The sequence below is a fragment of the Lynx rufus genome, unplaced genomic scaffold, assembly GCF_022079265.1.
Source record: "Lynx rufus isolate CCGP_SWC_20201006 ecotype Redwood Valley unplaced genomic scaffold, mLynRuf1.p SCAF_5, whole genome shotgun sequence".
NCBI lineage: Eukaryota > Metazoa > Chordata > Mammalia > Carnivora > Felidae > Lynx > Lynx rufus.
In genome coordinates, this window is record NW_025814867.1 from 110,366,838 (window position 1) to 110,389,361 (window position 22,524).

At 38.1% G+C, this 22,524-nt stretch overlaps 1 protein-coding gene across 1 annotated transcript in view; it reads left to right on the top strand.

The window, feature by feature from the left end:
* ABI3BP (ABI family member 3 binding protein) overlaps nucleotides 1-22,524 on the top strand; it is a 263,744-nt gene that overhangs the window by 84,334 nt on the left and 156,886 nt on the right. Inside the window, exons 3-4 of the mRNA XM_047100450.1 lie at nucleotides 7,512-7,580; nucleotides 10,966-11,098. Of these exons, the coding sequence (XP_046956406.1) occupies nucleotides 7,512-7,580; nucleotides 10,966-11,098 (202 nt within the window). The remainder of the gene's footprint in view (nucleotides 1-7,511; nucleotides 7,581-10,965; nucleotides 11,099-22,524) is intronic.

Here is a 22,524-nt window from a genome sequence, read left to right on the forward strand (position 1 = left end):
ATAAACATTAAAAAAATTTTTAATTAAAAATTAACTTAAATCTTTTAATTAAAAAAAACCCAGAATCCTAGTGTAATATTTTAAAAAATAATGAAAAGAAAAAGAATTAAATGTTAAACTAGGGAGAGTTACTCAATAGGAATTAGGTGCAGAGTACATTCAATAAAGTTAGGTCAGATGTCTTAAGATCTATTTATCATATTAAGGAAAGATTCCCTTGAATCCTTATTTATCATTAATAATTGGTATTGACATGAAAAAATGCTCAACATCACTCATCATCAGGGAAATAGAAATGAAAACCACAAAGAGATACCACCTCCTACACCAGTCAGAATTGCTAAGATAAACAACTCAAGCAACAACACATGTTAGTGAGGATGTGGAGAAAGAGGATCTCTTTTGCACTGATGGTGTGAATGCAAACTGGTGCAGCCACTCTGGAAAACAGTATGGAGGTTCCTCAAAAAATCAGAATAACCCTATGACCCAGCAATTGCACTACTTAGGTATTTATCCAAGGGATACAGGTATGCTGTTTCGAAGGGGCACATGCACCCCAATGTTTATAGCAGCACTATCAGCAATAGCCCAAGTATGGAAAGAACCCTAATGTCCATCGATGGATGAATGGATAAAGATGGAGTATATACATACAATGGATAAAGAAGATGTGGTATATGTATACAATGGAATATTACTCAGCAACCAAAAAGAATAAAATCTTGCCATTTGCAACAACATGGATGGAACTAGAGAGTATTATTCTAAGTGAAATTAGAGAAAGACAAATATCATATAACTTCACTCATGAGGAATTTAAGATACACAGCAGATGAGCATAAGAGAAGGGGAGCAAAAATAATATATAAAAACAGGGAGAAGGACAAAACTTAGACTCTTACATATAGAGAGCAACCTGTGGGTTGTTGGAGGGGTTGTAGGTAGGGGGATGGACTAAATGGATAAGACGCATTAAGGAAGACACTTGATGGGATGAGCACTGGTGTTTTACATACGGGATAAATCACTGGAATCTACTCCAGAAATCACTATTGTGCTATATGCTAACTAACTTGGATATAAATTAAAAATTAATTAAAAATAAAAAGTAAAAAAAAATTGGTGTTGAATTTTGTTAAATGACTCTTAGTTACCTGTTGAAATAAGTATATTTTCATTTTATGATACATTTCTGGAATAATCTACACTTAGCCATAGTATGTGCTGACCGATTCTACTTACCAATATTCTAGGATTTTTTTCCATTGATATGTGTGAGTATCGTGAAGGGAAAAGTTACTCAGTGGTACTTGTTAAAGATGGTTGGCAAAACTTTATTTGAGGGGAAATAGGGACCACTACAATGGGGTCTTGCAGCATGGAAAAGAGATTGAGCTGCGTTCTGAATACAATAAGGAAAAGTGAGTACTTCGAGCCATGGAACAGGGTGTGAGTCAGTGGATGGAAAATAACTGAGAAGAAACATGAAGAAGGCAGGGGAAGATTCTGGCTAAACTGACCTGACCGGACTCTTGCTAAGGGCAGGCTGGGGTGATCAGAGGATGGTGGAGGTTAAGGAAACTAATTTGATGTCAAGTGTGGTCAAGTATGGAGGATAGAGGATCCTGCCTAAACTATTTGAACAAAACTCTTGATAAAATCAGACCACACAGAGATGAATACAAAACCCCAAGACTCAGGGCCCTGTTGAAAAACGGCTCAGCTTAAAGTTTGGTCAGGATATAAGATCTTTGTCGTATGGTGTGTAAGTTTCTTTTTTGTGATATTTTTGCATTTTGGAGTCTGTGGTGGTTGGTTTAAAAAACAAGGCTTTAAACTTTTTCTTTCCTTTTTATAAGTCCTCAGGGCCTCTTAAGGCAAATTTCTGCTTTCAAGAAATCATCATTATTGTCATTGTAATAGCTGACATTTGTACTTTCTGGGGCATCTGGGTGGCTCAGTTGGTTAAGCGTCCAACTTCGTCTCAGGTCATGATCTCAGGGTTCAGGAGTTTGAGCCCCGTGTTGTGCTCTGTGCTGACAACTCAGAACCTGGAGACTGGTTCAGATTCTGTGTCTCCCTCTCTCTCTCTGCCCCTCCCCTGCTTGTGCTCTATCTCAAAAATATAGAGCCTGGAATCAAATCCTGCTTTTTAGTTTGTTATACAAGGTGAGTGTTTAATGTACGTACATGTTTCCTCACCTACAAAATGGGAAGAATCATAGTACCTAGCTGCACAGAAGTCTTAGTGATGATTAGCTTGTAACAGTGCCTAACACACAGAAAATGCTAAGTTTTAAAAAATGTTTTTATTTATCAAAAATATATATATCAAAAATAAAAACATTTTTTAAAACTTAGCATTTTCTGTGTGTTAGGCACTGTTACAAGCTAATCATCACTAAGACTTCTGTGCAGCTAGGTACTATGATTCTTCCCATTTTGTAGGTGAGGAAACATGTACGTACATTAAACACTCACCTTGTATAACAAACTAAAAAGCAGGATTTGATTCCAGGCTCTGGAGTCCATGCTTTCATGTCTAGAAATTTAGTTTGATATGAGACAAAATGGTTAAAAAGATGGCAAGGGCAAACTATTATTCTTGTTCAAGTCCTTTACATGATTTCCTATAGGATCATGCTGGCTTATTAAATGTTTGTTTTGTGGAAACGCGCGAGGCAGAAATAAACCTCGCTATGACCTCATTCTGAAGCGGTGTCCTACAACATACTTGTCCTCTAATAAACATGTGATAATTGACATTTATCAAACAGGGCAATCATGGGAGGATTATTTGCATTATCAAAAAATTTAGTACTTTATAAAGGATTTCAATAGTACACTGTCTTAAAAAGTAAACTTGTCCCAATCCCTCACCTCCAGGGCATTTGAAATATTAAACAAATTAGATGTAATTAGTCGACAACATGATGCAGGCTTAATTACAAGGAATGGAAAGTTGGTTCAAGTAACTGCATTCTACACAAATTTGCTGAAATTGACACTTTAATTATACACATTTTCTAAATGAAGTATATTTTGGCATGTGTTGCCAGAATTGCTGATCAAGCTACAGTGTATATATTTCCAGGCTGCTACAATCCCACAAAGAATTTCATAGTACATAACAGAAATAGAAATTCTGGTTTTTCTAGTTGTTTTATTTTTCCATCTCTGTGTTCCAAACCAAGTGCAGAGTCTGCTGAAATACATGAATGTTGGAAGCTTCTAATGAGCAGTGAGAGGCAACATAACTGCACCCAGCTCCCCACATCTGTTCCAATTTGTAATTGACTGTAACAGCCTGTGCTTTATGCAAAATGACTGATCATAACAAAAATTACTTTTAAATTGCTCATGTAACCATATGTCTTGGATCATGGCACTATCTTTGGCTTCTATGTATGTTATTGTTCTCATGTTTCTGGACTTTGTTTTAAAACCACTGAGGCATAATTGAATTAATGTGCATCAAGGAGGGAAATGAAAGGCTAGGTCTGAGACTCCACCACAGTGAGGGTAATTTAAGAAACATAGAGATTTACCTTTGTTTTCTTGGCTCAGGTCACCATCTCATGGTTCCTGGGTTTGAGCCTCGCATTGGGCTCTGCACTGACAGTGTGGAGCCTGCTTGGGATGCTGTCACTCTCTCCCTCCCTGTCTGCCCCTCCCCTCCTTGTGCCCCTCCCCCTGACCACCCCTCAAAATAAATAATCTTCAAAAAAACCCCAAAAAAGTAGGGGTGCCTGGGTGGCTCAGTCAGTTAAGTGTCAAACTGCGACTCAGGTCATGATCTCATGGCTAGTGAGTTCAAGTCCCTCATCGTGCTCTGGGCCAACCGCCTAGAGCCTGCTTCGGATTCTGTGTCTCCCTCTCCCTCTCTCTCTGCTCCTTCCCCGCTTATGCTCTGGCTCTGTCTCTCTCTCTCTCTCTCAAAAAATAAACATTAAAAAAAGAACATTAAAAGTAAAAGGGCATTTTGAAGACTAGATTAAGATAGCCGTATAATTTTCAAGGCCAAATGCGACATAAATGGGAGGCCCTTGTTTCAAAAAGCAGGAGAAAAATGTCATTAAAGATAATAAAATATAAATTTTTTCCTTTCTTCGTTTCTCTCACCTTGTGATATCATTTTATTTGCTAGTTAATGCTATTAAGTAAATTAAAACTATACATCATTAGCATGAAATTTGCCAGTTATCTTTACATTGTGCAATGCTAATTTTAAATGCAAATTTGGGCCTTTAGCTCCTAAGCAGAGTCACTGAAATGCCACACTTTGTTCTTGGTAGTTCATACATGCACACGTACTTCATTCTTACCAGAGGACTGGAAGTGCACAAAATTAACTGCTCTTTTTACTTGACTCCTTGGCGTGTGGACATGCTGCCACAACCCTGCCCTGGACTTACTTACGAGTGAGGAAAATGTGAAAATTGGGGGGAATCGGGCCTTGCTCTGGTTTCCCCTTTGCTTCTAGGTCATCATTTTCAGTGGAACTGGTTGGCAAATAGGGTACAACTAACATGAATGAGAAAGGATACTATAGGATTGTTCTGCCATGGGCATTAAAATGCCATTTCCTTCTTTCTGCAGCGAAGCCAGTGTGGGTTTGATTGAACAGTGTGGCCTCTCAGCCCCCTCCGCACCCTCTCCCTCAGTCCTAGATGCAATAGGTTCACCTTGTTTTACCTTTGAGTCTTGCTGAATCCCCTTGCCTCAGGGTGTAGTAGGATTCTCAGACAGAGTTGTAACACCTAGGCTTTTCTTTGCAAGAAGCAGCTTTATTCCTGCCGGCACCGGCACCGCTCAGTTGGGTTCATACCCAAGGAACTGAGCCCCAAACACCACATGGCATAGTTTTTTTTTTAATATATTTTCTACTTCTTTTTCTCCCATATGTGGTAACACACAAACGTGTAGTCTGATTAAATGGTCTCATGTTACAAGGTTGTGAGGGATATTGTCCCATATGCGTGTAGCCAGGTTGCCTTGAGGTTTTTCTTTTCCTTAGGGAGGGTACCCTACCACAAGGGGTCCCTCAGAATGCTATACCTAATAGGGCATCTCAACCGCTAAATGTGAAGGAAAGAAAGCACAGGAATTGCATATGGTTCCTGTCTACTCACACATGTGCTTTATCGTCCCTTCAGGCTTCCCTCACAAAACACAGATTCAAAGATTTAACTATTAAGAATTTCAAGATGGTGACAGCAGGGCATTAAACCAAGCATGAGACCCCTCTGGACATGGGGCCCTGCTTGATGGTGCATGTTGCAGCCCACAAAGCTGATCCTGCCTCAGTAACTTCATCTACAAATTGGGGTGATGATAGTCTGTATCAAGTAGGGTTGCCACGAGGAGTAGTTAAGTCACAAATGTGAAGTGCTTAACAAATAGTCTACACATAGAAAGTACTGAATATGTGGTACTTTTTTAATATTCCTTTATATCCCAAATAAAATAAGGAAATGCATTATATTCTTATTAGGGACCTTGATTTAGGTTAAGTGTTCCTTGTATAAGCTCCTCTAAGCAAGATAGGCTTTCAAACACAAGATCTGAAACATAATGAATATTCCCTTATCTGTGTTATGGTCATGAGGTAATTATCACTAAGCAGCCAAAGCTCTGATGTCAGTTCAAGAGGTTACCTGGTTTACTTTATGGAGTATAATTACGGTAGCAGGTTATAGCAAATAAGGTTGCATGGAGTGTCCAGTAAAAGACAAAGTCTCAAGTCATTAAAAGTGGCTGAATTGCCACATTGTCTGTATCCGAGAAGAAGGTCAGCTCTGTAAAACCTTGGGCAGAGAAACCTCTGTTCCAAACTCATGGAGAGGGGAGCTGTTTGCACTCAGAATAAAAACAAAACGAAGATGTGAGGTCTGCCTGAGCAAGCAGAGGTGAACTCTTGTTGACTGCAGCATCCAAATGAAATGGGGTACAGAATGAATTTCAGGATCCAAAGTTACTGAGGAACTATTGTAGATAAGATTCATCAATCAGTCCAGTAGAAGTGCTTAGGAAATGCTAGTTAGTATGCCCAATGTGCATTTGGCTTATTTGTATATATTAAAATCAACCATCTTGGAAACATCAATTAAAAAAAAAAAAAAGCTTTTGGGTGCACCTGGGTGGCTGAGTTGCTTAAGGGCCTGACTCTTGATTTCAGCTCCGGTCATGACCTCACACTTGTGAGATTGAGCCCTGGGTTGAGCTGAGCATGAAGCCTGCTTGGGATATTCTCTCTCTCTCTCTCTCTCTCTCTTTCTTTCTGCCTCTCCCCTGCTCATGTTCCCTTTGTCTCAAAATAAAATAAACATTAAAAATTTTTTAAAAATTATTTGATAAATTATTAGTTCCTGATGTAGTGCATACTGATTGTTTAAACATCATTTATTTAAAGGCTAAATATTTTTAAAAGATTTTCTTTATTTTCCATTGGCATATTTTACTGAAAGTATACCAACACAAAATGGTGACTCTATTTAAAAATTGCTCATGAAAAGGATGGGTTGAGTATGATAACAGGCTGAGAAATTATGCAAGTAGGATAAAAAAAAGGAACATTAAGAATATTCATATTGTGGGGGCACATGGGTGGCTCAGTGGGTTAAGCGTCCAACTCCTGATTTCGGCTCAGGTCATGGTCTCACGGTTTATGAGATCAAGCCCTGCGTTGGGCTCAGAGCTGACAATACAGAGCCTGCTTGGGATTCTCTCCTCCTCTCTCTGTCCCTCCCCCTCCTTCTCCCTCAAAATAAAGAAACATTAAAAAAAAGAATACTGTGGGGCGCCTGGGTGGCGCAGTCGGTTAAGCGTCCGACTTCAGCCAGGTCACGATCTCGCGGTCCGTGAGTTCGAGCCCCGCGTCAGGCTCTGGGCTGATGGCTCGGAGCCTGGAGCCTGTTTCCGATTCTGTGTCTCCCTCTCTCTCTGCCCGTCCCCCGTTCATGCTCTGTCTCTCTCTGTCCCAAAAATAAATAAAAACGTTGAAAAAAAAATATTAAAAAAAAAAAAAAAAAAAAAAGAATACTGATATTAACAGAGAAGTGGGCGGTTTCAGATCACACAGCATGTGAGACCCTGTTGTGTCTTATGAAAGGATGATTTTCCTTCTCTGATTCTGAAGCATCAGAAGAGTGTGAAGAATAGGGTAACAAAATGGGTATGGTCAGATTAAAAGAAAACCTCTTTGCACGGGAAAGAATTGATGAAAGTGTGACATGAAATCTGTGTCTAGCAAGATTCTTTTAAGACTTCTCCCCGACTCCTGTCCATTTGGTTTTGAAAATCTGGATTTAATATTCATTTAAAAGACTTAGTGGACTGAACCATCTCAGGAAGTATTAACTTTCCTAATTCCTGGGTCCTGTTATCCACTGGTGCTGTGGTTATGATGACTAATTCCGGGGAACGTTGAGTCAGGACATGGATGTACTGTCGTGAATGTTGCTCCTTCTCAGAAAATTTTACTGAAGAAATAATGTTATCATTTCCAGATGCAGAACCGAAGTATCTGATTGTTGTGCGGCCTGCCCCTCCTCCAAGTCAAAAGAAGTCATGCTCAGGTATATTTTGTTCATTTTTAAGCTTTTATTAACTTTAAGCCATGCCTTCTCATTTCTACCCACGGAGACCAAGTGCATTGGAGAAGCCTTAGGAGCATGGATTAGAATATACAGCACAGCAGGCACTGTGTCAACAGGTAACCCTCCTTGCAAGTATTATGGTCTGGTTGTAGAGACTGCTTGGGACCTTCTCCCAGCACCACTACATACAAACGTGAGGAATTTAGGCAAATTACTGGACTTGTGTGTACCTCCTCTCCCCTGCATACAAGGGCCGTTGTGAGGGTTAAAGGAGTTGATGCATGTGTGGCCCGTAGCACAGGGCCTGGCTCACAGCAAGTACTCACATAGAGTTAGCTCCTGCTAGCCTGTTTCTACTTGGCAGTGTGTGAACCCATGCACTATTGTGCTTTCCGGATCTTAAGGGCAAAATCTAATGTCTAACTTTGTTAAAGGAGACTGTTTACATTTCAAAAGTGTAACTCATTTATAGGCATGTTACATGGATTGGAACTTGGGTTTTACTTGACTCCTCATCTCTTCCTTCAAAACCTCTTCTATTTAGTCGAACAAATAGAGCAAGGACTGCTTTCATGAAACAATAGCAACACAACACAGATACTCCCAGGGATGGGGAGACATGAAACAGGAAAGTAAATGCCATGTGGAATAAGTGAGTAGAAGCCTTTTCTACATGACTGGAGAAAGATTAAAAACCTTACATTTTCCAATTTCACTACTAAAATTGCTTGTCAGATCAAATAAGCTGCCCTTGCTGTAAGAGGCTGTAGAAGCTGTGAATATGCTTTTACTGTCTGGTATGAAATCTCCCTAACTGTAGATACTTGAGAAGAAGGTTTGGTTTTCTCTTTCATTTTCTAATGTCAATTATTCTTTACATATTTCCTAATCATGTTTCTCTTTCATAGTACACTAAATGTCAAACAACGAAGGGTCTCCTTTGTTAGATCTTTCTAAAGGGTTGGCATGGAGGTGGGGGGAGCATACAGATCTTTAAACACACTGAGCAAACCTCCCCTTTGCTGTTGTGAATCCTGTCCTCTGGACGCATCAGCCAAGCCAGTTACCAGAAATAGGTTGCCACAGTCCCCTCCCCTCCTTCGGTTGTTTTTCATGTCTTTTTTAGAGAAGCAGTTAATAGTCAAGCGTTTTGAAAAACACAAACCCCTTTTCCTGGCCCCTTAAATTATCCCAAAGCATCAGGGAAATTTCAGTTACTCCTTATAACTTGTAATGATAGTCACCATTTCAAGACTTTATTTCAAAATATTTAATAGAGTCAAGAAGTATTAGTAAGGACCCATGGGATTCTGGCCTCACATTCATCAAACTCTTTCTTAATACAAAAACACAAAGATGTGTAAGGGACGTCAAAAGAATGATTACAACTCAGTAGCACTTTGTGGGGACTTGTATGGCACTGGTCTGGAAATTATTTTTCTCTTTGTGATGACGGGCTCAGGAAATTGTTTCATTTTGTTCAGGATATACTGTACTACCCCACCTTTCCTTTCAGGCAGCGGGTGTAATTTTTTTTGGTAGTGTGAATTTGAGAATGATATAATGACTAATGTATTAACTTTGATTCATTTTATATTTGCATTTACCACATACATTTTAATCACTTTTGTATCAGATCGATACTTAGTGAAATAAATACTTTCTGGTCTTGCAGGCTTTAGGTTCCCTTGGAGAAAGGAAAATTTATCTTTTGTCTCTAAATGGCATTATCTTCATACATGGTGAGCTATGCCAGTGATGTAGAAAACAAAACAAAACAAAACAACAAAACAAAGGTACAGTTCAGAAGACAGAAATTTGAGTCTTGACCCTACTCTTGGTATGAACTTAGATACCCTTGAAACTTAGCTCGGCCTTAGTTTTCATTTGTAGAATGAGATACTGGTATTACATTAGGGAGAACCAATCAGGGGCTAGAAAAGGAATATCAGAATCCCTTCAGGGCTTTTTCAAACAGCATAAACCTCTCACTCTCATCAGGTTCTAATCTACCCTCATAGGCAGTCAGACTTGGACTCTTGGAATCATAGTAATGCTAGGTAGTATCATAGGTGGAACTGGAAATTTTTATAGAGAAGGATAAATGCATGTTTACAACAAAATAACAGCTATCCTTGACAATTATTTCAAATGTCTTTTTAATAAATTCAGCTATGTTACAAGGAAACAATCTGCCACTACTTGGTTATACATATTCTTGGCTAAGAAGGGTTTTCACCACAGTAACAACTGACAGAACTTAAATCTAATAGAAGCAGCAAGCCTGACAAAATTGTCAAGGGCATTTGGTTCAGGTAACTTTCACTAAGCTCATACAAAGGGTACCTTCCTATTAGTTCCTATTGTGTTAGATTAAAATAACACAAATTCTTCCTATAGCAAATACAACAGGCATTTGATGAAATGAAAGACAGGGTCCAATGAAAATATAGAATGTTTTATATTCTGCATAATTTTATTAGATACTGTATTATTTTATTTACAGATTTTTTTTATTGAGCCAGTGTTGGTTTCCATGGCAAAGAATCTTCATTCCTCTTTTGCACTGTCCCCTAATCCTGAAGTTTCCAATATTTTTTGAAAAGGCAAATATCTGCCCCTTATATGCTGGAAGAAGATCTTAAGTGGTTTGTCACCATCTCTTGGCATTGCCCAAATCCAATTAGTCCCATCAGAAGAACCGTGATTCCTTTATTATCTCCACTCTCCCAGCATTATTAAGAATGTGTAAAAAAAAAAAAAAAAAAAAAGTGCATACATTTTCTATATAGACACTAGCTGTAAAAAAAAAATGCTTACTGTAATAGTATGACAAGGGATTTTATGCTTCTAAATTGGCTTGAAAAAACAATATAACCTACAAGCTAGATGTTAAGCTTTCTATTCTTTGATATTCTTTCACACTAGTTCATAGTCTTGAGTAGGGGATGGGGAACCAAATATGCTTCTATTGTATCTGTAAAAGAAATGGAGTGAATCCATTTGCATTATTCATTTCACTGGTAATAGCTAAGACCTTCATATACATCCCTAACCCACAAGAAATAAAACCTGGGTATGACTGGATATACTTTACATGCCATACATTACCCATATATGCATACACACACACACACACACACACACACACACACACACACACACATATATGCATACACACATAAATCTCAAAATAATATTTTGTTGGGTTTATGCTTAAATTCATGGGCACAAAATTAATAATATTGGTGTGCTCTATGAAAAGACACTTGATGGCTCACATTCTTCATCATCTTCCTGAGTCATTTTTATGCATTTTACCCCAATATAAAAATAAACTGTTACCCGTATGTTACCTCCACAGGTAAAGCACGCTCTCGCAAACCTCTCCAGCTGGTGGTCGGCACTCTGTCACCAAGCTCTGTATTCCTGTCCTGGGGGTTCCTCATTAACCCACACCATGACTGGACATTGCCGAGTCACTGTCCCAATGACAGGTAATTCATCTAACAAAAGATTTTTTTAACCTGTAAATTAGCTCTTGTTTTTTTCTTTTTTTTTAAGTAATCTCTACACTCAACGTGGGGCTTGAACTCACAGCCCCAAGATCAAGAGTCACATGCTCTATCCACTAAACCAGCCAGGTGCCCCCTACCTCTTGGTTTTCTGGTATCTGTACATGCTTTAGAAGAATGTATAAATATCAGGGGTATTAGCACATACAGATCACCCATTAGCTATACAGGCTGTCCTAAGCGTGAGGGGAATGAAAATACTAAGTGAGGGCCCTTCCCCATGAGGAAGTTACTACCTACCTGAATAGAAAACACACGCAAGCATTTTTTCTTTCCAAAGAATAAAGTACAAAGGAGAATGAGCCAAATAGCAATGGGGAATTTCCGTGAGAAGAGTAATAAAAGCTCAGAGGATGAGGCCCAAGGCAGTTAGGAAAGATGGTTGAAAGTTGGAAATACTGATCTTTGGTAGGAAGAGGATGAATCTTTCATTTGACAGTTGAAGTACTAGAAGCAGTAGTTTTCAAAGTGTTGCCCCAAACCAAGTAGCACCAAAATCAGTTGGATTCACTTCTCATGTTCAGAAACTCTGAAGGTGGGGCTCAGTAATCTGTGTTCTAACAAGCCTCTGGAAAATTCTGATGCCCACTTAAGTTTGAGAATCACTGCTGGAGAAAACTGGAGACATAGACACAGGGAGAGATGTAAACACAGGAAAAAGCACAGGTTTGGAAATGAAGCTCCTATCTTCCTGCACTGGACAAAATAAGAAACATCTAATGTATTTTCAAATGATTGCCATTCATCCATCCAGCACATATATTTGGTATGGTCTGTACTGAAGCTGAAGCTGGGATAGACAATGGTTGTTTATCATAAGTATTTATTACATTACCTTTAAAATTCAAAACTTCAGGGGCAGCTGGGTGACTTAGTTAAGTGTCCAGCTTTGGCTCTGGTCATGATCTCACGGTTTGTGAGCTCAAGCCCCGTGTCAGGCTCTGTGCTGACAGCTGAGCCTGGAGCCTGCCTCGGATTCTGTGACTCCCTCTCTCTCTGCTCCTCTCCAGATTTCTGTCTCTCTCTCTCAAAAATAAACATTAAAAAAATGTTTTTAATTCAAAACTTTGCATCTAACAAGGATTCCAAATTCTCTTCAACCGAGGCATTCTATGAAAAATTTTTTTAAAAAAGTTAAATGGACTCAAAGTGATTTTTAAATTTTAAAAGTTTCATCCCATTTTTATTTTTTTAAATTTTTTAAAAAGTGTTTATTTTTTTGAGAGAGAGTTAAAATGTGAGTGGGGAAGGGGTGGAGAGTGAGGGAGACACAAAATCTGAAGCAGGCTCCAGGCTTTGAGTTGTCAGCACAGAGCTTGATGCAGGGCTTGAAGTCATGAACCATGAGATCATGACCTGAGCTGAAGGCAGACCCTCAACTGACTGAGCCACCCAGATGCCCTCATTTCCTTTTTAAATAAAAAATGTGTTATTGAGGTATAATTTAAATCCCATATAATGCACTATTTGATCAGATATGAAAAATGCACATAATCATGTATTCTATGCCCCATCAAGAAATAGAACCTTTTCATTCCCCCAGATAGTACCTTTCTCAAGAAGCAACCACTGATTTGATTTCCATCACGGTAGATAAGTTTTGCCTAATCTATAATTTTACATAAATGAAATCATACAGCATGTTATGTGTCCCTTTGTTTTCATTCAGCATGTTTTTGCGATTTATGACATTGTGTGTGTTATAGTTCATTCCTTTTTTTTTATTGTGTAGTTTTGAGAGAGAGTACGAGTGGGGAGGGACAGAGAAAGAGGGGGACAGAGCACAGAGCCCAAAGTGGGGCTCAAACTTACGAGCCTCGAGATCACGACCTGAGCTGAAGTCTGATGCTTAACTCACTGAGACACCCAGGCACCTCTCATTCTTTTTTCACTTCTGAGTGGTATTCTGTTATGTGAATATTCCAGAATTTATTATCTAGTCTTTTATTGGTGGGTACTTACTTATGTCTTGTTTTGGGTTATTATGAATTGAGATTTTATAAATGTTTTTCTTTAAGACTTTGTAGACCTATGTTTTAATTTCTCTTATATAAATATTTAGAAGTGGAATTGCTAGGTCACAGGGGAAATGTATGTTTAACTTTTTTTTTCGCCTAACTTTTCCATTTATACTCCTGTAAGCAATAGGACAATTCGGATTGTTCTATGTCCTCACCAGCATTTCATGTTGTCAGCATTTTGCATTTTCGCTGTTCTAGCATAGCAGCATTTTACTAGTCTTAATATCCACTATTACTTTTCATATACTTTTCATATACTTTTGGACATAATCTCTTGTGTAGTGTTTTATTTTTATTTGTCTAAATTGAACCAAAAAAAGACCTTTAAAAATGTTCCTAAGTTCTCAAGAGTACCTTTCATATGACTTTCATTAGGAAATTTAGACTAAGAAAAAAATTAGATTTTCCTTCACATGTTCATAGTTCTGAAGGAAGAAATTATTGGAAAAACCCATGTAGAAGATAGTGCCAAAACCAAATTTCTTGAAAAATAAGCTTGAGATGTTTCAAAGAAACTAAAATGTTCCTTATCACCCACCACTAAGTCCATTAACTTACTTTGTTTGGAAAATGGACTCTTGACAAAATAAGCTTTCATGTGGTAATTCCAGCTTTTACTGGATTGATCCAGGGTACCATGCTGAGAAGGTTAACATTTACGGATTGCTTTCTTACTCCTTTTCAGTTTCTTGAGTTTCTAATTTAAAGACAGAAGGGGAAACAAAGAAAGGAAGCAAGGAAATGTGGAGTTCTTGTAGCAAAATGAAGCTGATTTTAATAGTTACTTAACTTGCTTGATAAATTCATGGAGTTAACTAACCCACAAATCCATAGAGCATGCTTTGGATATGATTTCTTCCCCTGTCCTCAAATTTTTCATTCAGTTCCATTTGGCCTTACCCTTCATGAAGGAATTTATCTGATACTGATTCTAATTGACAGATGTTGCCATGGTTTGATAGCACAAAGAGATAATACAGGGAGAAGGAGAGGAACAGATGGTCTGATGAAGCTAGGATATTAACCAAGGCAATTGATTAGAAGACCCAAGCTACTCAGACCATGCATGTATCTCTCCCTAACCCCCTTGTTCATCTCCCACACACCCTGGCTTTACTCTTGTCATCAAATAGATGGAGCCATGCCCATTAAATCACAATAGTCAAAATTGATAATTCTACTTAGCATAAAGTGTTTTTCTTAAGATTCAATAATAACATATCAAGATACTTGTAAACTTTGAAACCTGGATGAATGGGACAATCAAGATATCCTGGACAAAAATAGGAAACTCTTAGGACATGACTAACAGGGAAGAATTCAATGGTAATGCTTAAAAGAAAGCATTTGGAGTACTTACGGATTTCATTTACACATGTCTCCTTTCTTCCTAGTTAGTACCGTTAATAAAGAGCTGAAATTTAAAGTCTTTGTGGTAGCTGAGAAAAAATAGTGGTACTTGTTGAAAGGCCCTAGAACTACTGTGCACATTATAAACACCCAAATAAATCCACCAGGATTCTAAATGAATGTAATTAGAAGCAGACTTGGAGAAATCTACCCTACAAGATGCTGGGGTTTTTTTGTTTGTTTTAGAATTTTGACTAAGCCAGTAGGTTAGAATAATAGTAGCTATAGGGAATGATTGCTTCTTGAAAACCAGAAGATTAATATAGCTGAGTTTTGCCTTTAGGAGTACTTTATTAAATAATCATTGGAATCTGAATGCCTTTAGCTTGCATTAGGAACACCAACTGGCATCAGTGTAATGCCCTGAATTCTAATACTGGCACTCTGTGTAATATTGGCATCCTTTCTCATTGATGCATACAGCCCTATTTATCCTATACAAAGAAAATTTTTTTGTCTTTATACTGGGATTTCGACTTAATCTATGAAAGCTCAATGCAGTAAGTTTCCAAGTGAGAAAACCCCTATGTTTCATTTTGTTTTAAGTTTGGAAATATTAATGGCGTATCACGTTATCCTTCATAACACATGGCTCTGTTACTGTTTGCATAGGGTCCATATGGGTATTCATGTTCCTAAATCCTTTCCTGAATTCACATTGGAAAGTAGATGTGTTTTTACTCTTTGAATGGAAGAATGTACACATTTGTCCTCAATATATCTAAGGGCAAAAGAAACCTTTCCAAATTGGCCCCAATGAAGAGTAAAACATGTTTTTAACCAAATTTATTCCCTCATTAATAGCTTATTTTTTCCTTCCCATGTTTCCAACTTGTTAAAGTGTTCAAGATTGCTTTAGTTCTCACTCCTTTGCCAACTTATTAAAGCTTTATGATTTGTTTAGAAATCATTTTCACATTTTCTGACACTTTCATACTGTAGTTATTTACTGTTAATGTAGAATGAGGGCCCTCCTTTTGGGCTGGTCCAGAGCACGCTCTGGCCTTTCTTTTTTTGTGTCCCCCCGCCCCCCAGGTTTTTAAGAAGCAAATATTTTTGATGTCTGAATTCTCGATTGAGCCCAATGCCTTATTATCCATTTGTCTTTCCGTGTAAATTTTAAGCTCTGTGAGGACAGGAACCATGTGTATCATAACCAACTTAATCTTCCCAGTCCCTAAATCAGCATCTGGCACATAATAGGCCCTCAGTCGATATATACTGAATGAATAAAAAGTAAAACAGCAGCATTTTCACTTTAGTTTCACCAGTACTTCAAACTTCACATGACAAAATTGAACTCCTACTGTTTCTCTTGATATTTCAGGTCCACATCTTAGTACTTTCTGAAGTACCTTCATTCCTCCATTCACTCTAACTTGAATCTTGATTCATTTTTCATTTTTCCTCTCCTACAGCTAATAAGCCCCCACGTTATAATGGTTCTGTCTTTGGGAAGTACATCAATGTCTTTATTTTCTACTTCTTCACATTCGTGCCAATAATTCTAATTCAGACACTTGTCACCATACCCTGGATCCTGGAAATAGCATCCTGGCTTCTTTCCCTGGCTCTTTTCCTACTCCAGTCCATCCCGGCTTCTGCAAAACTAAGGAAATTTAGATTATCCACCATCAGCTCACTCGTTCTTCACCCCAGATTCATCCTCCTTCTCTTCTTTCCAAGGAGCACATTTCTGACTCGAGACTGTGCTCATCATCCTGTCCCTTCCACATTCCTTAAGACTTTACTCTCAAATTTACCCCTTCACTGCCATTGGGACCATGCCTCTTGCTTGCAAATAGGTTGAAGATTTCTCTATCACCAAACAACATTTTCTGTTAATTCTGTTAGCTCTTCCAAGCTATTTTTTCAATCTCTTCATTCCAGTACTTTTCAGAGTGGTCTGTTCTCTCATACCTGGTTTTTGTTCCACCCCTACAATCTTTATTCCCTTTCACTGGTTTCCTTTCCTTTTTTACCATTCCATTGAAATATCTCTTTGTGGTCACCAGTGACCAATGAATTGCTAAATCTGGAAGTGTTATCTCAGTTCATACTCTTTTTTTTTTAATGTTAATTTATTTTTGAGAGACAGAGTGTGAGTAGGGGAGGGGCAGAGAGAGGGGGAAACAGAATCCAAAGCAGGCTCCAGACTCTGAGCTGTCTGCACAGAACCTCACAAGGGGCTCAAACCCACAAACTGAGCTCATGACCTGAGCTGAAGTCAGAGACTTAAACAACTGAGCCACCCAGATGCCCCTCAGTTCTTACCTTTTTAACCTCTCAGTGGAATTGTCAGCCACCGTCTTTCTTGAACTCTATTTGACATGTTTTGTGAAATGTTTCTCTTGGCCTTTTTCTCCTCTCTATTGCTAATTGTTAGCCTACCTCCCAAAGTGGAATAGAGTTTTATCCTTGGATCTCTCATCTGTTTCCCCCCTTATCTCATCTATGCTGTATCTTTAAGTAAAAAGTGCTTCTCAAACTTTATGCATGTAAATCACGTAAGAGACCTTGTTACAATGCAGATTCTATTCCAGAGCATAAGGAAAAGCCTGCGGTTCTGCATTTCTAAAAGCTCACAGGATGTGCTGATGTTGCTTTTGTACAGAGAGCAATGGGAGTGATAAGGATATAGGTGACTTGCAGGGCTAATATCTGACCTTGACTCATTTCCAAAGTTCTAAGACTATTTTCAGTTGTTGGTGTAATGATCTACATTAGAATGACCAAATAATGGTGGTTAGTAACTCAAACTCCAACTAAATTCTTAATCTGTACTACCAAAAAAATTCCTTTCCATTACTTGAATTTCCTTCAAGGTAGGAAATTCAGTTTTGATTTATATTAATGCTTTTCTTAGCACACTTATCCCATAAAGAAATCTAGTTGCATCAATTCTTGTGTAGAAATACTAACTTTGGGGGCTCCTGGGTGGCTCATGCCTCCCACTCTTGATTTTGGCTCAGGTTACCAATCTCAAGGTATGTGAGATCTAGCCCCATACTGGGCTCTGTGCTGACAGTGCAGAGCCTGCTTGGATTCTCTTTCCCTCTCTCCCTGCCCTGTCCTTGTGTGTGTGCCTGCACACACTCTCTCTCTTTCTCTTTCTTTCTCTCTCTCAAAATAAACTTAAAAAAACAAATATAACCTTGATCTTTTTTTTTCTTCATTTCATTTCTTCCATGAGTCATTCCTTGGTTGACTCGTGTGGACTGAGTGTATTATTTGAGATTCTTCCCTCCAATCTCTAATTCTCCCACTGCTGGTAAGTCTAACCTCCTCCATCACTGCTTAACTTTATTCCCTGGCTGAAGAATCTCCACCAGCTTCTACTGCCTGGTAAAAGAAATCGTAGAATCTCTCATAGAATCTATCTCCAAGAATATATGAGTCATGCTACTGCCATGAGTTTTAAATCTGGACTACTTTGCTTTCCTGAACCTATGTAGGATATCCAACTTTAAGTCACACCCTTTGGATTTAAAATGCCATTTGTCCATTGCAACAGTTCAAGTGTAGAGGGCTATACCCAGCTCCCCTCAGCACCCTCTGTTTTTCATCCCAACTTCTTTAGTTCTATCCATATATACATCTACCTCCTTCCCTATACTGTGAGCTCATTTTTGAAGTTTTCAGTGTCCCACTCATCTTCCATTGCATGTGTATCCTAGCATCCTGCTTTATAATAGCAGTTCTCAACACATGTACAAGTGAATAAGTGGAATGTTACAGAGCAAGTCTTAAGGTCAGGCCATCTAGCTCATGAACGTCTTATGCAACATCCCTTGTCTAGAGTCCACAGTGAGTATCTCCAGCAATGATAACAGCACAGACATTGAGGGTACAAATTCTGGTCAGACTGACCTATGTTCAAAATTCTGTTGTATTATTAACTGAATGGCCTTGGATAAGGTATTTAAAGGCATTTTTAAAAATCTGTAAAATGGGATAATAATACTACTATCTCATGGGGTTGTCAGAATTTAATGAGATGATACGTGTAAAATGGTTAACACAGTGTATGGCACACAGTAAGCACTCAGTAAATGGTACTGTTTGCTATTCTTGTTGATTTTGATATTATTTGCTTTGTTTTATAACAGCCATTTCAGGTGAACTATTTCATTTTAGGTAGCACCAAAATCACTAGAAACTGATTCTTTTGGTTGATGTTTAAGCCAGCCACCATTAGGGGATAAAGGAGAGAGTTTTGGAAATTTGTGACCAGTTTGAAAATTACTTTAAGAGTCCAAAGATAATAAAAACCTGAACTGGTCCCATAAGTGCTGCTTAGAAATGAAGAAGAAACAGGTAAAAGAGGAATCATGCAGGGAAACCTAACTGGCCTTGAAAACCGATTGAGGGGAGAAGGGGCCTGAAGCTAACAGGAATAGGAGCAGATTTGAACAGAATAGATTTTAAGGTAGTGAGGAAACTCAGGAAGGATTAAATCACTAGGTTGGATCAAGGGGTTTTATTATATTACAGATCAGACACCAGATTACAAAGAGATTTAGGCATCACGAGTGATGAGAAAGTGGGATAAGGTAGATTACTTGTAAGACATCTTGTGTTAAACAACAGCAGGGATAAAAGGGAATATGAAATGAAAATTCTTTTCATTTTTGTTAGAATGAAAAATACCTAAACAATTTTTTGGCTCAGAAGCGAGTGAATGGAATAAGGAAATGGAATAAAATCACCAAGATGTTTATGTATGTTTGGGCAGCAGGAAGAACCCCAGAATCAGAGAGGGGCAGGGAGGGGGTGATGGACAGAGACACTTTAAGAAGAAGGGAGTGAGGGCAGAATTTACATCAGAAGCAAAAATATTGACAAAGGCGGTGTCAGGAAGTGTCGTTTGACATAAAGAGAACAAAAAAAATCTATATAATGGATGTTTTAGGAAATATAATAGTAGTTACAGAAATAAAAATATTGCTGAAAAAAGTATAGAAAGTTCAAACAATGACCAATAACATGCATCAAGCAGACTAGTTTGTGAAAGGACTACATTTATCTTGTCATAGCTCCATTTCTCCTCTTGGTATAATTGACTACTAGTTATTTCATAAATTACGTTTATGGGGTTTCTACCCTGTGTTCTGCCTCTGTAGTTTATTGGAATAAAGGTCTAATATGTAGACAATAAACTTGTAGAAACAAAAAAGGATCCCATACGTTGTCTAGTCCAACCCCTGTTCTTTTTGGAGAGTGAAAATCCTACATTTAGAGGAGCTATGGAATTTTTTTTTTAAACTACAGTAAGCATTATTATCAATATTCATACTATTAGGGAGATCCAAGCAAAGATGATGTTATTTAAACCAAACATTCCATTCAGTAGTTTCTTACCACAAGGACATGAAATGTTCTCATTCCTTAAAGTCCAAGTTGCTGGAGGCAGGTCTTCCAGAAGTCTAGTCTGATGACATTCACTGACTGTTACTTATATTTTTAATAGACTTGTTGCACTTGTGTCCAAATTTAATCATCAACAGAAAAGGGTATGATCAACGTTTGATCCTGAGTGTCCTCAGACAATAATGGGAAGTCTGTGACTCTATGTTATGGTAAATACACAATAAAATAAAAAGCCTTAAATGATGTTGAAAGGAATTATGATTGTCCTCTTCCCTCCTGGGTCATTTTACCTGTTTTCATTTCCTTTTGCCAAGCACCACAGTAGTAGAAAGACCATCCAATGCAATACTAAAGGTATTAGTTGAGTCAGAAAACCACCATTTGTCTGGCTTTGTCCCTGACAATCAGATCTTAGACACTTACTGGCCTTTTTTTTCTTCTATAATAATTCTTATTCTCATTTCAGTTTATTGTATGAATCAACTGAAGTAAATTTTAAAATCTTAAGCCCTCTGCAAATGTTCAATGTAGATATTTATTGTATTTTCCTTCAGTTTGCATTGATTTTATAGGAATGCTGAGTTTTGGTAGGTAAAACCTTAGGCAATGACACATTGAAAAAGATAATATAATTGTAAACTTTATTGCTTAAATCCATATTTTCTGGTGATGGAATTATTGACCATTTAGAGCAATTATATTCTAATTTTAGAATGACCCCATGAGAACCCAAATATCCATTCTGTTCATTCCACATTTATGGAGTACCTTCTGTGTGCGGTACGGCACTGTTAATTTTCATAAGGCCTGTATTTAGCTTTAAAATCAAGGAAATTTGCTTCACTACCTTACAGGTAAATAGTCTTACTGACTATCTCTTTTAACATTTGGAACTTCCTATGTTACACAACTATCAATTAAGCCAGTGTTGGTAAAGATAACCTCTGAGGCTGAAGAGAGAGGCTGGCTGCCTGTATGTTTATTTTTCCTAACAAACTTGATATAAGACAGGTTATTTTGAATGCTTTGTGATCAAGATAGAAAAAATGTGCAGGATTTTTTTTTAATGTTTATTTATTTTTGAGTGAGAGAGACACACAGTACAAGTGAGGGAAGGGCAGAGAGAGAGAGGGAGACACAGAATCCAAAGCAGGCTCCAGGTTCTGAGCTGTCAGCACAGAGCATGACTGGAGCTCAAACCCACAAACCACAAGATCATGACCTGAGCCGAAGTTGGATGCTCAACCAACAGAGCCACCCACTCTGTTTTTGTTTTTGTTTTTGTTTTTGTTTTTGTTTGGTTTTGTTTTTAACATGTGGGAAGTTCTTAGAACATTTTTGTACCATTTTATTCCTGGGAAGATAATATAAAATCAAACTTACTGGTAACTCTGGAATCTGGCCTTTGGTTGTTGTATTAGCAGTGACCCCCCCTCCCGCAACACACCTTGGATCATACCAGCAATTAAGGATTTGAGAAATGTATCCAAAGTATAGATGCATAATGTGGTAGCCCATCTGGTCTGATTTTAGCTTCTCTGCACTTCGCTGACTTTTTCTAGTATACAAGGCAGGGAAAAACACAGCCACAAAAATTCCATGCAGCATACTTGTCAATAAGTGTGTTGCATAAATGTCTATTGATGTTTCAACTTACAGGACACAGAGGATTAGTAGTCTATAATGTATGTTCTCAGTAGTAGTTAGTATTTTGGCTGAATGGCTTCCTTCACTCGTTCAGTCTCTTGCTCCTTGGAAGTCAGGAACTGGAGCCCTGGCAGTTTTACTAGAAAGAAGCAAGCTAATGAATGACTTCAAGCATTTCAGTAGTTTGTAACTAGTAGGAACATAGGCTGAATATACAAATACATTCAAAATACAAATGTACAGAAACATACAAAACCATTCCCCCTCTCTCTGTATTTGTTAACTATAAACCCCCTGCTGACTTGATGGCCATGCAACATGTGCATTTGCACAGGGTCCCCCTGTGCACTTAGAAGGGTCCATGCTTGGTTTAATACTCTAATGTCACTGTCTTGAAATGCTTAATCATTTTTGAACATGGGGTCCCATGTTTTCATTTTGGGATGAGCCTCACAAATTATGTAGCCAGTCCTGCCCCTTGTTTCTAGAAGTTCTAGGTAATTGTTTTTATGTATCATCAACAATGTGTTCCTGGCACTTAGAGGGGGGCACAATAAACGTTTTTAGCACAAGTAAATGAGTGACTTTGTAAGGCTTCAAGTAAAAGCAACTGACCAGAATCTTAGCCCCTTTAGTTTTGCTAGGGTGGGGAGTGGGGGAGAGGTACTAAATGTTTGAGAGAAAATTTAAAATAGAAGAACCTAAAATAGTATAACAAACACCTAAGTTTCCATCAGCATGCATGACAGCTATTATTTTATTCTATTTATTGAAAATGTTTATTTGAAAATAAAAAGCAGATAAAGTATACCTGTTGGCCCCACTTCTATACTCCTTTATCTCACTGGGTGGGGTGCCGGGGTGGCTCAGTTCCTTAAGTGGGTGAGCATCTGATTTTGG